The sequence below is a fragment of the Myodes glareolus genome, chromosome 4 (genome assembly GCF_982192425.1).
Source record: "Myodes glareolus chromosome 4, mMyoGla1.1, whole genome shotgun sequence".
Classification (NCBI taxonomy): domain Eukaryota; kingdom Metazoa; phylum Chordata; class Mammalia; order Rodentia; family Cricetidae; genus Myodes; species Myodes glareolus.
The window spans coordinates 121074375-121092411 of record NC_142029.1 but is presented as its reverse complement, the minus strand read 5'-3'; the positions used below and the strand labels follow the sequence as shown (position 1 = coordinate 121092411).

The following is an 18037-nucleotide window of genomic DNA, read 5'->3' as shown; positions in this document are numbered from 1 at the left end:
TTGTGGATGATTTCCAGGCAGGTGTGGTAGCATTAATCCTAGCATTCAGTTAGCAGACTGCTGAGATAACAAAGCAGTCCAGCCAAGGCTATCAGACTCAATAGTGAGATACTGTTAAAAAAAATAAAACAGATGAAATGGGTAGTATACAGAGGACAAATTTTATAAAAGAATGTTTTGTTTAAAGTGATTAATATTCTCATAGTTTTAAGATAGTAAAATACAACATAATTAAAAATGAAATAACCATGTAAGAATAATCCACTGGAAAATAAATATGATATGTTAAATTTCACACTAGGCAGTGACATAGGCAATCTTGCAAAAATACAGTTAACAAATGAGAAATTAATTAAAGGAAGAAAAACAAATAAGAATTTATTTATCTAGTCTAACATCTCACTAAGCAGAAACCCACAAAAAGGAAATACCGAGAAAAAGGTCAAGAAATAATGAAAGAACAAGCAAAAGAGTCTCCAAACCAAAAGTATATACTGTTATGTCAAAAGCTTAAAAAGTGCCCACTAGTGAGCCCTGTTCTGTAGAGACATGTAATTATTAATTTCCATAATACAGAAACAGAAAATGGAGATGAGAATGTCCAGAAAAAAGCTCACCTCTACTGGATTAATAAACAAAATAACATCTGACCTTTGAACAATTAAATATTAAAGGGAGAATAATTTCTATTCAAGGATTTAATATCTAATCTAACTGATGAAGTAGAAGGTAGAATGAAGAAGATATATTTCAATTAAAGACTAAATGTCACTGTTCACATATTCTTTCTAGTCCTCAGCTATGCCAGCTGTACTGCTTCTGCTGCTTTCTACTTTGACTTTCAAGTCTCCCACAGTTATGGCCAGGCATGATGTTGCTGACTAGTAAACCAATCACTTGAAAAGAAGAATTAGAAAGATATAAATTCAAGCCACGTGATGGTGGCACACACCTTTAATTCCAGCACTTAGGAGGCAAAGGCAGGTGGATATCTATGAGTTTGACACCAGACTGATCTACAAGAGCTAGTTCCAGGACAGAATCCAAAGCTACAGAGAAACCCTATCTCAAACAACCAAAAAGAAAAAAAAATGTAAATTCAAGCACATTCTTGACTACCTAGTATGATTCTAACTCACAAAATGTATGGCTGGGGCAAAAACTCAATGACAGAGTGTAGGCTCTCAGTTTAATTATTAGTATTCACCTCACCCTAAAATCTTTAGTAAGCTGGTAGTTCACTAAAGATTTTATTTTCTCTATTAACTACCAGGTAGTTAGTAGACAAAATTGATTACTTCTTTGGAAGGCATTTGGGAAATGTCTCTTTCTTCTAGTCTTGTATGTTGCACAGATTTTTCTAGTTGTTGAAATAAATGAAAGATGTGTTTCAAGCTTCATGCAAACATTTCAAAAGTTTGCACACCAGGAATCTCCATATACTTACTGGCCTCCATTAGCATTTAGAACTGGATTCATGTTTCTCTCCATGAGGTCAAGTCAGACAATGAGGTAACTGTTTTACAGAATGACATTTTCAATAAAAATCAAAGTTCCCCCTAATGTCCTTCTAAGTTGGCTCTTGTTTCATGATATAATAGGAAGTAAACAGGTACAGGTTCACAGAAATCAATCACCACCACCTGATGTCTGACTTTCTGCTGACCGCACTGGTCAGAAAACTGGAAGATTCTAAGTTTACAGTCTTGAGAAATGTGCAGTTGCTCCCTTTTCTTGATTCTACAGTCTTGAAACTTTATAAGCTGTGTATTCAGGATGTAGTCACAATGGCCTCTTTAGTTAACAAAAGAATAAAAGATATAGTTGGGGGAAATTCATATAGGATGAAAAACAAATTCTTTCCTCCACTCTATGGACATTCTAGCTGTAAGGTAGGTATGTCTCTTAAAATTTGAAGAATGCAGTATACAAAATAATAGGATACCTAAGATTCAGCATTGTGGCTCTATTTTTCTTTTAAAAAGTTATGACATGTATCTTGTATTAAAATGTAAATTACTTTTAGACCATGTACATCAATATAAGCTTTAAATCCTTTTTGCAAAGGATGATATAAGGAAGACATAGCACAAAATTTGGAACAGTTAGAAGAAAGAACATGAAAGCAAGATATGAGTGAGGTAGAATCAGAATAATTTCAGCAACACTGAGGGTATCATATCCTGACCCATAACAGCAACAAATTCCAAAAATCAACTTAAAGCAAAACAAAACAAAATAAACTTGCTTATATGAGTAACGTTGATATACAGCCAAACAAGAATATGTGGTTTCCAAGTACTATGTGAGATTTTGAAAATCCCACTTTGTCTATAAATCAGCTGGGGATTAGTTTATATATATGAAGAGTATTAGCTTCCCTATCAATTCTGACCAAGGTGCTGAAGAAATGTATGGTTGGAAGTATTTCAGAACCTTTCCAGGCACCTGGCCTTAGCATTTCAAAAGGGATCAGGGTTTTGCAGTGATCAATTTACAGTCCTAATTCTCATTCACACATTTGATCATTTGTTTATTACCATGAATCACAATGGCCATTCACACTGTGTGAGACATTTCCACTGACCTCCTCCATAGGTGCCCCAGTAAGTCATCCAGAATGTTCAAAGCCTTCGATGCCCTGGATCTCATAGGAGCTGGAATCACGTGAACTTTATGTGCCATGGCTTTCGTTCTTGTAATTTAAAATTGTGTTCACTTATTGATACCAAAGTGTTTACTTAGACAAGGATAAAATCCCCCCAAACTGTTGTCTCTATGATTTCCAACATAGTATATCAGATTTATTTAAAATGTCAATAGAGCAAAGTGTTGTTATGAGTTACCTCCCAGACAAAATGCAATAAACTATTTAAAAGTTCTGGTATCTGATGCAGCTCTTGCTCTCTTCTTTCATTACTTTATACGTGCTTTCAGATAACCCATTTTTGTTTCTCACTGTCAGAAAACACAAGTGACGTTTTTCCCTTCTGACATTCCTTTCTTTCTTTCTTTCTTTCTTTCTTTCTTTCTTTCTTTCTTTCTTTCTTTCTTTCCTTCTTTCTTTTTGGTATCATGTTTTCTTACATCATTTATTCTGTTTCACTATAGTGTGCTTTTGATTAACTGTGGATGGTTTTTTCTTCTTACTAAGTTTCTTTTTAAATTTATATTTGCCAAAGTTCATAGACTGTGTTCACAGGAATGTGGGGAGGGTTACTTGAACAATATCAAGCCATTTGTAAAGAATTGTTGAATTAAATTGAACAGCTGGATAGTGTTTTCTGATATGGTTATCAAACAGAACTTTTCATGGAATTCAACAAGTATGAAAAATAAATCTCCTGCAGTGTTTCTGTTCTGAAAACAAGTCTCTGGGTATGATGGGAAATACATTTGAATGTATTTGGTTGGCAATCATATTTTCCTAGAAATCAGTTACCAAATATCATGGACACTTGGAGTCATTAATTTGCCAAAGCTGTATATTTTATGCGTCAGTCACACAAGACACATTCTCAAAGCTTACTGAAAGCTCAAAAGATAAAAATAGAACACTAGAGTTCAGGCAGATTTTCAAAAAACAGAAAAACTAGGTCCTACACATTTGAAATAAAACACTATGTTTTACTTTTTTTTTCTTTTGGGGGTAAGGAGGGGTCGAGACAGGGTTTCTCTGTAGATTTGGGGCCTTTCCTGGAACTAGCTCTTGTATACCAGAATGGTCTCGAACTCACAGAGATCTGCCTGCCTTTGCCTCACAAGTACTGAGATTAAAGGTGTGTGCCACTACTGCCTGGCCATGTTTTGCATTTTCAAATGCTTTTGTTTGAAAAAATTAAAATTTGTAAAATCATATTTGAACAAATATTTTTCAAATATTGCTTTTTAGGAAAAAAGTTAGACTTGAAGAGATATTTTTAAATATCATAAGTAGGCTTTTAGACTATTGTTATAATGTGGAGCAATCAGTCCCATGTGACAACACTTCCTAATACTCAGAGTCTTGTGTCAGTCATGTCTATTCAAAGATATAAGGTCTTAGTTTTAGTATAGCTGGAGATAAGCTTTCTAAACCTCAAAATTTCTGTTCATTTGGTCCTATTTTTCTTGCTGTTTCATTCACATTATTTGCATTCTTTTCATTTTTTGTACATTTTTATTTTTAAAAAATTGTTTTTCATTTTGCATAACAAACCAGTTCCCCCTCTCACTTCTTTTTCCGCCCCCCACCTTCCTCCTTCCCATTCCCCATCCACTTCTCAGATGGGGTAAGGCCTCCTTTTTGGAGTCAACAAGGTCTGGGACAACTTGAGGCAAGACTAAGCCACTCCCTTATCAAGGCTAAGCAGTGTATTCCACCATAAAGAACAATTTTCTCCAAAAAGCCAGTTAAAGAACCTGGGATAGGTCTTGGTGTGACTGCCATGGCCAGCCCAGCAGATCAATTCACACAACTGTCACCCACATTCAGAGGGTCTAATTCCTTCTTGTCCAAATTGCCCAGCTGGCAGTCCATAGTCCCTGACCTCCCAGTGGCCCTTGTCAGCTGACTGTGATTTTCCCAGTCGTTCTCTTTACTCCCTTGTTCATATGATCCCTCCTCCCTCTTATCAACTGACCTCCAAGAACTCAACCCAGTTCTTGGCTGTGAGTCACTGTGTCTGCTTCCATGAGTTACTGGATGTAGGGCAGTCACTAATCTGATTATGGGGAGACCCTTTCAGGCATCCTCTGGACTACTGCTAGGAGTCTTAGCTGGAGTTATTCATGTGGATTCCTGAGAGTTTCTCTAACAGCAGATTTCTCCCTAACTCCATAATGACTCTCTCTATCAAGGTTTATTTTTCATTGTTCTCCCCCCTCCTATCCTTTTCCCAACTCAGTCTTCTTAATCCCTCATTTCCCTTCCCTTCTACCCTCCTCTCAGTTGCCCCAGGAGACCTTAACTATTTTCCTTCCTGCATCCTCCATGGGTGTCTCTCTTAGGGTTCCCCTTTTAGCCTCGTTTCTCTGTGATTGTGGATTATAGGTTGATTGTCCTTTAGTTTACAACCAATTATGAGTGAATACATATCATGCCTGTCTTTTGGGGCCTGGGTTATCTCAGGATGTTTTTTCTTGTTCCATCAATTTGCCTGCAAATTTCAGGATGTCATTGTTTTTTATTTACATTTTTTCAGACTATTAAAGCGAGAGGACAGTTTCATATTTATTCCTCGTTCCCGTGAAGAACTTCCAGACAACTTTCCAAAGGAAATCCCTGGGATCTGCTATTTCCTGGAGGTAAGGACCGGTCCAAAGCCGCCAAAGCCTTCTCTGTCTTCAACAAGAGTAAAAAAGGTTTCCTACAATATTGGCACGATGTTTCTCCGGGAGACAAGCCTCTGAGACCTGCTGTGGATCAAAGACTCCTCCAAAAAAGCACAAGCCCAGAACATGGGTCCCAATGAGGGGAGGAAGACATTGCTTCTCTTCCAATGCTCTGTAAGAACATGTAGTAGAGTTTCTGTGTCAATGTCATGCAATAATCCTTAAAACAGTGAATAAATTCTGCCAAAAAACAAAACAAAACAGAAAACAAAACAAAAAAACTTGGATGGTAGAATGAAAAAATACAATGTATTCATCAATATGAATGTTTCTGGACATATATATTTTATTTAGACTTACAGGCTCCTTTTCAAAAGTAACCAATCAATAGTACCTGTGCTTTCTTGCTTGTCACCCATACAGGTATCTCTTCCTGTATATTTGTACCACTTTTGAATATTCTCTAATTATCTTTTCCAAAATTGACATTTCATACATATAGCATAGCAGTGTGATTAAACTTCTAAGCAGGAAGAATTGTAACCTAGCAAAATATTTTAGGGATATTACCTATTTTTATAAATATATATATATAGACATACATATATATATATATCTTCTAGATAATTACATTTCAGTGAACATGATTAGATATTCAGAATGTGTTATTGTATTGTTGGTATTTTATGTGATATTAACCTACTAATCTAATATAGTTTTGTTCATTTAGAGAAAGTAGTGCTTGAACTAAGAACATATATACCTGAGGATATCAGCTGTTAAGAAATCACATGTCTGCTTAGTGAACATATCTTTCAGATTTATTTAATGTAGCTTGGAGTCCAGAGGAAATGGAATTTTCTAGTAGCAGATAAACCTGTAACTAAGATTTGGGAAAGATCTTTTTGTAATTTTCAAATGCATATCAGTTAAAACAAATTGCTTTGCAATACTGGGCAATTTTCAAGTTCTAACTTACTAATGTAGATGGAGTTTGCAACCTTAAATAGCCCTCTAGTAAATAACATTCTCATGACATGATGGATTAGTAAATTCCCTCCCGTCTGGATTGATGCCTTCTGAGTACTGACTGACAGTCTCAGATAAATCCCTGAAACCAGCATTACTGACAAAGGCCTGTCAGGACATTTGTTTTTTATTGCCTGAACACAAAACAAAGAAAAACCCTGGATTTCATGACTTTAAGACTCTAAAAAGTGTATTCCCCTACATTTTTGTCGATAAGGAAATTAAAGCTGCAAATCACCTCAGCAACACTAGAAAGAATGGGCCTAACTCTCTCTCTCTCTCTCTCTCATGTATATATATGTATGTATATACACACACACTTAAACCTATCTGTGTGTATGATATATATATATATATATATATATATATATATATATATATATATGATTTCTTTTGCATGTTCTACTAAATGGTCAGCTACTAACAGCCAGCACTGCATGAAAAAAATTATTAGAGGCTCACACTGAAATTAGGAGTGCGCAGTGTGGTGAAAATTTTTATATTTGGTATCAGATATAAAGTCTAAACGTCTGAAGAGTTCAATGGCCTGAAAGCACCTGCTATTTTGAAATATTATAGGGACCCTTTCTTACTCCAGTATATATATTCAGTGGTAACTATGTTTACTGAATGCAATATATCATTTTCTGTTCAGGGATTTCGAGCTGCATTAAAGATTTTACGGCACACTTTAGATAAAGTATATGTTAATTTTCAATTTTCAATGTCATCTATGAAGGTTAATCAGTGACTTCACATTCTCTATGTGTGTGACTTGGGAACATTTAAAATATGCAAAGTACTTGTTTTAATCATGATCTTTCTAATTTGAGCTGGGTTCTTGCCCTGGTATATTGGTGACACTAGTTTAACAACCTTCACATAGAGAAGGCAAGTTATAATGACTCCAGTTTTTTACCTCTTCCCCCAGGTATAGGTCTCTATCTTTTACATCACACTGATAGAAGCTCAGGGAATGACTTGGGGGCTTTGTAGCCTGAGGCTGATGTATGAGCATAATAATAAATGAATTTCTTCAAGAGACTTGGGTATTAGCCCACCTTCTTCAGAGTACAGGGATTGGGAGAAGTTCTAGGAAGTACAGCTGGAATAAATGAGAAAAACAAAGTAGTCTTGCTCATATTCGAAAATGCCTGAAGAAAGCTGAGTGTCTCCTAACTGTTGATGAACATGGAAAGAGAGCCACGCTTACCAAGTTCATTTATGTCGATTATGTATAGTAACTGTGTTTATTATAATATATTTAATTATTCAATACTGAATAAACATGTTCTGTAACCATAAGGCTGAAAAAAGTTTTCCAAGGAACCATCCAATCAACTTCTATACTTTTTTTGTAAAGACTTGTCTGAGCAACTACCTTTAACACACAATTATTCTCCCTGTATTTAAGAAAATATATGTGAAACGTACACATACACACATTCATATATGTGTGTTTTAAAACCTATTATTTCAAATCCACTCCATTATTCAGTGATTTCTTATAGTGCTCAAGTGAGAATTTGTTCATTTATTCTCAGTTTTTTTCAAAACATCACAAACTTTGTATTTGTTTACATTAGTTTACACAGAGAGTAAATAGCCATTACATTGTCCGAAATGTCACATTAAAGAGCATTATAAAAATCTATTATATATCACTGACAGAAATCTATAGTCTTCAAATACTATAGTCTAAATGCATTTCTGAAGACAGTATGAGGAAAGAGTTTAATAGTTTATGAGTTTTCCAGACTATTTCAAATGACCATAATAGTTTCACTATTGTTGTATGTGCTTGTGAAATATATATATATATATATATATATATATATATATATATATATATATCTTCATTCTGGCTGCAGTCATAGAAGGTAAAAGCTATGGAATTTATGCTTTCATTATTCCTACACAGTGGAGTCCTATCTTAGGAATCTTGACTGCAAATATGAGACAGTATTTTGATTTTATTGACCAATATCACTACATTACTATCATATGCTTACAACTCTTAAGAACGTTAGATATTTTAGTGTGTCAGATTGAAAGGAATGTAGAAAAGCCCCCATATAAACAAGATTGCATATTGGTGTAATATGTTTAGCTCACTGTAAAAAGAATGATTTACAATTAAGCATACACTTAGTGTATCTTATTGAATGTTGAGTCATGTAGCTAATTTAGTAAAGGGATTTTGAAACTAGACATTATTACCAACAGTTTTCTCAGGTAGGAGGATCATTTGATAAGGAGAACACCATTATTTACAAAAACCCCATCAATCTAGCATAGTTATAATCTCCATATATTTGTTCAAATCTTCCTTTATCGGTTCTGTCTTATAGACTTTAATAAATAGGCAACAGTGGCTACAATGAAATAGTAAGATATCTCAGAAACATGGTTGAGCTTTTCAACTATCATGTAGTGAAGGTTATCGGTAACACAACTTTCTAAAACCCACCTCTATTCATTTCTCCTATTGCATTTTACACTACTTGGGATTTCTGCTTCAATGCTATATTATATGTGGAGTACAGTGAGTTATGAACCACATCTCTGACACAGATCATGACACATAAAACTGGGGACTGACTGGATTCAGCACACGTTCATTCTTATAGTTTCAAACTTTCCCGTCTTGTGTAATGACTGTGGTATCAGGATAGAGATACATGTTCAGGAATTGGAAGTTTATGCCTCTTGAGGGAAACCAAAACAACATTAAACAAAATTTCATTCTCAAGTGCAGCAATGCTTTTTAACTTGCATATTCTTCCAAGGAGTTCTAGCAGCACAGCAAAAGTACACAGAAACAAAGACTTTTACAGTGCCATCACACTCCATATTCTGTGTATAAAGGGTGTTGTTGTTAACTGAAACATTGAGTCTACAGTTGGGCAGAATTAAAAGGGTCTTGGAGATTATGGCAATCACCATTGACAGTTGCTTGGCTTTGTGACTGTCTCTTGAGTATTGTTCATGTTTAGGTCAGAAAGTAACAGTGATGTAAGTTTCTGTATTATCATGTTCTTTAGTAAGACGTGGGTTATCCCTCCCTCGCTATCTTGTGCTCTGTGTGCTCAGCAGAAGCCAACTCAACTCCTCAAGCCCAGACTCCATCAAACATCATTTCTTCCTTACTTCTGAACCAGAGAGCAACAGAAATGTTGGTAATGCTCAGCTGAGGTAAATGCACCCACACTGTGTTGGACCTTCCTTACCATATTTAATTGTGTCCAGTCTGTGGGACATTAATTGTGTCTGCACTTAACTTCTCTTTCTTCAAAATACAATCTGGCTCTATGCACTTTGTGTAACTCCTTGAATATTCCTTTGGAAACAATTTTACATACATGAAATTTCAGCCAATGAAACCTAATGATTCAAATCTCATATCTTAGTTTGGTTCTTTCTGTTATTAGATTTTAGGTCTACAACTACAAAAAAAACTGGTTCTTTAGAGAGTTCTATAAGCCTGTATAGAAATTGTTAGCTCAAATTTCGGATAATAAGAGAAAATAAATTTGTTTGTTTTATGGTCCGTTCTCACATAAGTATGCCTAACACACACATAAGTCAGGTTAACATGATTGAACAGAATTTTTGTTAAAGGAGTAAAATGGACTTAGGTGTTGTCTCAGGTCAGAATCCTTGCAGTGGTGAATAAAGCAGAGCTGTAAAATTCTAGATAGATTAACATAATCTTGGCAGACCCTCTTTAGATACTGTGCAAAATTTCTTCCTCACACTTGATTCAAATAACCTGAGCCTCATTGTAAGTGTCCTGATATTTTTATGTTTCCTCTTTCTTCCATTCCTTTCATTGAAAAGAATAAGACATATAGATACATTTATAGTACAGGAATAATCACAAGTCATTGAATTCCTTCAAACTATTTTATAAAGTACTGAAATGTGTGTGTGTGTGTGTTTATACACCCACGTGCACGTGCATGTGCTGCATTCGTAAATGCACATATGTGCATGTGGTTATTGTGTCAAAAAGGAATGTCATTTGGGGAGAACTTAGGAATGTTCAGAAACAATTTTTCTTTGTTCTGGTATGTTGTATGTCCTTATTATACCTTCGGTCAAATGTTTCATTGCTTTCACCTGCTGTTCTAATTCAATAATTTAGTTGGTCTGCTTAAAAGTGCTGGCTCCATAAGAATTAGCTGGGAAATTTTGCAATGTGAATTTTTGAGTATTTTTTTCAGAGACTTGAATTCCAGGTCTCAGTTAGGACCCAAGAATTAGCATTTGAGAAACCACTCTAGGTAGTGCTGATGTTCCATACAGATGTGAAATATAGTCAGATGTGAGGATTATTGAAGAACATGAATTCAGTCTCAATGACTACATGCTAATATAAGCTGACTAAGATAGCAATATATTATTTCATTTATAGTTAGTCTGAATATTTAATCACTCTAGGCTTCTTTCTATTATTTCTGTCATAAACTTTGAGTTTAGCTTTAATTTTAAATGCTTAGTCTACTTTTAGAGCATGAATTTTCAAATATATTATTGGATAGAGGGCAGTACTGATAAGCATGAGGGAGGAATATTGCTTACTATAGGGCTCATAGGCATACTAGCAATTTTCTTAGTGACCACCAAAACTATGCAGTACATTACATATTCTGGCCTTCACCACTGAGGTACAGAGAAGGAGCTTAGGAAACAAGCATATGTTGAAATGATAGCCTTACTTTAGAATGCTGTGATCTATGTTTTAAAAAGACATCAAGTTAATATTCAATACATTGTCTCACTAAGTATATTACACATTGGATTTTATACTTGTCTCAGAGTAACTTTATAGCAATACTTTATAACAATCTTTCAAGCAATAATTTAAGCCATGGTAATGATGCCATACATAATGAATTTCTGAGCATTTCGCCAAAGTTTTGGGGAAATAGAGACATGGTTTCCATAAGCAATAATAAAGATGGTTTGGAATTTCTAAAGTTATATGGTGTTTCACAACATAATGAACAGCAAGTGTTGAAATATATGTTAAATATTGAACAATAGTATTATAATCCATCTCAAAAGTCATTAATTTGCAGACATGTAGTGTATTTCCATCAGACGATAAATCTGATATATAATTTATAACTATTTTACTGTGATTTTTATTTCTATCAAAGACATTCATATACTATTTGTAAAATTTCTCAAATCTTTGGATCTCTGTAGTTTATAACAGCAAGTAACAAGAATGTATAAATGGAAGTAGAGTGTAAGTTGGAAGAGCTGATTGAGAAAACAAACTTTGCTGAAATATCCATGAATCTTGGGTTGAGAAGGTCTGTCTGGAAGACTAGTGATAAAAAGAGCAAAGAGATTTCTAAAGGTATAGAGACTGTTAGAAGACAGAGTCTTAAAGGAGAAGCAGTTTCCATAGTGAACACTTCTGAATTAATGGATTTCAGGTGACATTTTGTTGTGTTACTCTTGTGGGCTTTGTTGTTATTTTCAGCCATCCAATGAGACAGTGCCAGGGTTTCTGCAGTTCTGAGTTTCATTAAAGCTGTGATTAGCAAGTCTCTGAAGCTGACAGATAGGATGAGTCTTGGTTAGAGTGAAGAAGGTAAATAGAAGTATCAGAACATTTGAATCTACAAACAGAGAAAGTCAAACATGTCACAGAAAGCCCCCTGAATGTAGCACAGTACAGATAGTGTGCAGGGGCATTAAATAGAACATTTTTTTATCTCTTTGAACATGTTTGGCTGACTGTTTTGCACTTTGCACTCCCCCATCTCTGACATTATAGAAATGACATGTTTTTCTTATTGGAACTTCAATCACAAAGTCTGGAAAACGTTTCATGTCCTAAAGGCTGTGCCATCACCTTTGAGGCTATTCCATATTATATACTTCTCTTCATACCTTCTCAACCTGAATGCTATATGTTTACAAAATAAGTTCTGGGTTTCTGAAGGGAAAAAGCCTAGGTTTACACAGGACCATCATCCTCTGTAGCGCTCCAAAGAATGTAGTTAAAAAGAGAACTCAGAGCATTTGACAGTGTTCAGTGGAGAGACAAAGATGCTCTCTCTGCCTTCTAAAGTTGAAAACATTCATATAGCCTGTCATTATTACTCAGAGATTTCTTAAATATTTGTAACTGATTATGCCATGCAGAATTCATTTATAAAAAAATTTAGGAGAAGTAAGCCCCCCATTTTCAACAAGAATTATAAGTCATAGAAATAATTTAGGATATGATTTTTTTATACTGAGTCAACTCACTTGTATATCAACTTCAGATTTGTTAGGGTTTTAAAAAAATATTTCCTAAAATGTATCAGGAGCTTTAGAAATGAGAAGCTAATAGTGGCTTAGTCTCTCAGTCTTTATACTGTGGTGATACTACTTAGTCATGAATTAATTACATTTCAACGATTTTTAGTCTTCCATGTTTCCATGTATCAAAAAAGAAGTAATAGAGTTGTTATAAATAAGAACTTACATATTGTGTCACTGAACAGACACAATATGAACAGTATTTTTTAAATTCAACAGACTTCTTGTGCTTAAATGTTAAACAATTTCAAAGGTTGATAGTAAAAGTCAAAAGAAGTGCGTTCAAGCTTGTTTATATTAAGGCACAGAGTAAGGCCCCTCAGAACTGTTAGACATGAAAGACAGCTACCAACTACATCTGAATCATTGAAATAACAGAGTATTTCAAATCAACCATTATTAAAAAGAATCCATGCATTTCCAAATACAAAGAAATGTCAGTTCTTAAAGCAATTCTGCTTTCTTTGCTTTGCAAGAAACATTTGATTTGTTCTGTGTCACCAACTTTCAATGCTAACAGCAAAATAGCTCTTCTTCAGAGACTTGACCAGTATATTTGAATTTAACCACTTAAAAGTCCCCCATTTCCCCCCTAAGCATTGTAAGTTAAATATCTCCATAAAATAAAGTTAAATACTGAAGCATTAGCAACAATGTGAAATAATCCAAAATTTTATTAGTATGAATCTCCATATTAGAACTAAAACTAAATTTGCTTTGGGGCAGATATTCAAAGATTGTTGTAGTCACTAGCAGAAACATCAAACTATCTCTTTTTTCTAGCCACTGCAGTGTAGATAATTTATGGAATTATAAAATCATCTAAAGTAATTCGGCAGAAATTTTAGGTGATTGGTCTGATGGTAGCTGAAATGATCAGGCCATTTATTTTAATTGGTTTGAAATTTATCACCAGGAACTTGCAAATTTCAGAACCATCATTTGTTATGTAGCTCTGTGACTGAAATAATGGTTACTTCTTGCTTTTCTTTTGATCCTTAAAACACATTTTTTCTGTCTATGAAATACAAATTATTATTTGACCATAAATGCTATTTTAATTTATGAGCTAATATGAAATATTTAGGTGACTTCAGCTAGAGAGAAGGAAACAGTAAGAAAGAGCCCCCCCTGTAGGAAGAATAAAGAAGATGAGACAGTTTTTCCTCACTTTAAAATTATGTCTGTAGTCCACCCTTGTTAACCTAAGAGAAAGCTGAAGTTATTGATACAAATATTTCGTTATGGATTTTTTTAAAAAACCACAGTATCTATATTAAATAAACTATGATGAAATAGTGCTATAAAATTCAGTGTGTCAAAAGTTTTAGGAAACAAACAAGGAAATTAATAAAACAACTAATTAGAACTACTATTTAAAGGAAAAACGACAAAAACAAAATTCTTCATCAGTGTAGCTGGAGACTGCTCCTTTGTTTTCTTGCCACCCAGACACAAACAATCACTCAGAAACTATATTAATTACAAGACTCTTTGGCTGATGATGCAGGTATAGTTTCAGTTAACTCTTTAATTTAAATTAACCCATTTCTATCAATCTGTATTGCCACGGGGCTGTGGCTTATCAGAAAGGTTCAGCGTGTCTTCTTCCTTCAGTAGCTATAAGACATCTCTGTGACTCTGCCTTCTTTCGCCGAGCATTCAGTTTAGTTTTCCCTGCCTAGCTCTATTCTGCTATCATAGGTCAAAACAGCTTCTTTACTAGCCAATGGTAATAAAACATATTTACAACATACAGAGGGGAACACCACATCACACCATGTCAGAATTTGTTTCTGGTTTGAAAATTTAGTACTATGTCTTCAATTGGCATTTGCTACATGACAAATATAGCATAGCCTATATGCTAAAAAGAAGCCAGGTAGGAATTCAAGCATCATCTGCCTCAGCTGTAGTTGCAACTTAAATATAATAGACCTGTATCATTTCTAAATAAATTTCTAAATAAAAGTCTAATGAATGGACTATATACATAGGTACTATGTAGGGCAACTAATAGTCTTTAAATGTGTAGGAATTTTAAACTCCTATACTCTCCTTCTTTCCATTTTAAATCCTGTATTTTCCCTTCCTCCCTTTCTTCTCTATTCTGTCTTTTCTGTCTCTGTTTCTTCATAATTCTTATGTGGTGCACGATTATAGTATTTTGCTCTTTGGGTTAAGGCTTCTCTTTTCCACATTCACATGACTGAACACTCTGTAGACCAGTGAGTCAAAGGTTAGAATCTAGCAGAGATCATTTGGGAATAGAAGTATCTATGACTTTAAACTTTAGCTGTTGAAGGTTTTATCATACATGAGAAACATTGATCTGTACAAACATCTTTGCAGTCTCATGTGAAGTATCAAAATCAGCATTTTAAAGCTAGTCCTTTAACCCTGCATGTTTTCATTTAGAAAAATCATTGCATAGCTAAATTTTCACTTTTCCATTAGACTTGAAAACTACACTGCTAAAGACTGAGAGATAGAAAAGAAGCTTTTTCTGAAATCTGCTTTCAAAATTTTAGGTACATTAAATTCAATTTTATTTCATAAGCTCTATAGGCATAAGAGATACACTGACAAATTTCTTAATTACTGCTCAATGAAATGATTGGCATGTTATAGTTTTTGTAGTTCTTGGAGTGTCTAAAAACACTCTACATAGAGTTTTTGCCTATTATGCTGAACAAACAATTTGTAGCAGTCTCCAAGTTTCTTAGCTATATTTCCTTTGAGGTTTTATTCCATAACAGTTTTAACCACAGTTTTGAATGAGTTGATACAATTAATGAATTTCCATGGTCTGAAATTAAAAAAAAAAACAATTCTGATCATTTAAAATTGTTTTAACAAGCGGCCAATCATTTATAAATTTCAATCCAAAACCATTTAATTTTAAGGGGAAATTAGATAATGTGTAGCAATGTATTTGCTTTGTAAGGGAAAATAATTCAATATCTCAAGTATACTAAAGAAGAAGGCAAAAAAGGAATTTTAGGAAACATACCTCAACATTTGAGTAAGTTTTGAACCTTTTAAAATCTTGAATTTTCCAAAATCGAAAGTGTTGAAACCTCTATCACTGTATGAATATTATATTCAAGCTTCCATAGAATAACATTACATTTTCTCTACTTGGGTAGGAATATTGTTTAATTTTCCCCTTTGGGAACATATCTTTCTAAAATCAAGAATCCTATATATTGTATTTCTGATCCTGGGTATTGAATCTGGTCCTTGTGCATAGTAGGCAAGTATTCCATCTGGAAACTACCATCCCAGCTGCAACTTTTTACATTTCAGTTCCCATTTCTAATTATATTATTTGTTGTACACCAAAAATCTTAAATTCTGATCACATAAAAATGAAGATGCAAGTCTCAAAAAATTTAACAACTTCAAAGAGCAACAACTTGGTTCATCATCTTTTATTTATCCCATTCTCCATTCTGAAGTTGAGAAATGGAATAATAATCACCAATCAAATTGAATCTTATGTGGCTGTTGACTGTGTTTTTCATGATTTCCTTATTAAGAGCACTTTAGTTTCTAAAGTCAATTAATACTTACTCAAATATCTTTAGCATTTTCATTTATTTGGGGAAATAGATTTAAAGTGATTTTTAAATGGGATAAATAAAGATGATGCAAATAAGAAATTAAGCTGTGAACCAAAGCCCCCATTTTTGGTCTCCCTGTGTTTTTTGCTTTCTACTGAAAATCAGCTTCTAAGATCCCAATGAACATAATCTACATGATAACTGAGAACAGACTTTAAAACCACAGTTACTTTATTATAAAATCTAGTCCTACTGTCACAGTTGGCCACAATGTGAGACGATTCAGGAGGTTGGGAGGGAAAAGAGTCCATGAAGAGAATTGTTACCTTTTTGTTGTTGTTGTAAGATGAACAATTTGTTTCACTTAGAACATAAAGAAACCTTTCTGAGAGTTTGCCTTGGTGTAAGTACTGTAATGACTCCTGGCAATCTGTCTTGTTAAGCTTTTAAAGCATACCAAGTAAGTGCATTCAGAAAAACATATCATTCCTCATTTCAAAATCAACCTACCTGATTTCAGCCAGTTTAACTATGAGTTGTTATTTCACAAAACCAAAGGGTCCCATTTTCCAAACAGTATTTTAAATATCAAAATTATCCTGATCATTTGAGAGTTTAAGATCAACACTCCAAACATTCAACACTACATAGTAAAGACTAGGTGTCTATGCTAATAGAAAGATATAGTTATGATGTGCTAGGCTTACATTGGTGTCCTCTGCATGAAGTAATTTTTTATGTAAATAGATTCTTGAGTTATTTTAACATTTTGGACCATTTGTTTGTTGTAATCTCATGGGTCTAAATTTTGGATTTGGCTTGCTGTAAATAATTATACATATGCTATTATGCTAACAAATAATACTTTGTGAGTTATTTCTTTTCAAAAATCTAGTTACTACAAACTTAAATTATAATACCATCAAATAATACCAGGTAAATACATTATTATATATGTAGGGCATGGATAAATTACATATATTTTGAAATGTCAAGCTCTTTTTCATTTGTTTTACTTTAAATGAATGCATCTTAAACATGTAATATTTATTTTTTGCAGTTTCATTTGTTTTTTCAAATTATATTTTAAAGTATTTTTTATCTAATAGCACAGGTTTTAAGAAAATTTTTCTGATTAAAGTGATCAAATATGCCTCATTTCACTAGGATTTTAAGAATAGTACCTGTAAGTGTATGAAGTATTTATAAAATTATAAACATTCACTATATCTTCTTTGTTTTACATGTATCACGACTTCTTACCTGTTTGCTTATTTTATTTGTAATTATCTCAAATAATACACAATGTATATATCATGTTTCATGATGGAGTAGTTATTGTATGTGCAGATGGCAAAAAAGTGAGTTTTTACATGGAAAAATAATTAATGTGCACCTGGAATCCTTCAAAAGCAAAGTGGAAATAACAGTCATGTGTTATATTTTAATGATTCAATACAGACCTGCTTAAATCATGCATCATATACCTTAAAAGTTGAAACTGTCACACAATATTTAAATCAATAAATTATACCAACAAAAGGAGTCTACAGATTGTTAAAAGTTTTTATTATTCACACTGCGAGTAACTGAGGATAAGCTAGAGTAACAAATGAGAAAAATGGGAGACCAAATGAGTAGAGTGCTAAGAATGTATTAGTTATATGGCTTATGATGAAACTTGAAGACACAATCTTAGTCCTGCTTAATTTTGCATTATTCTTACAATACGAAATCTGTTTCTAATTCTGTCACTAAAGCCAATAATTCCCGTCGCAATTATTACACTCTTTCATGTTCTG

The 18037-nt window shown here is 33.7% G+C and overlaps 1 protein-coding gene across 1 annotated transcript in view; it reads left to right on the top strand.

The window, feature by feature from the left end:
- Gucy1a2 (guanylate cyclase 1 soluble subunit alpha 2) overlaps nucleotides 1–17780 on the top strand; it is a 331775-nt gene extending 313995 nt beyond the window's left edge. Inside the window, exon 8 of the mRNA XM_087905901.1 lies at nucleotides 5184–17780. Coding sequence (XP_087762027.1) covers nucleotides 5184–5391 — 208 coding nt within the window. The 3' untranslated portion in view covers nucleotides 5392–17780. The remainder of the gene's footprint in view (nucleotides 1–5183) is intronic.
- The last annotated feature ends 257 nt before the right edge of the window (nucleotides 17781–18037 follow it).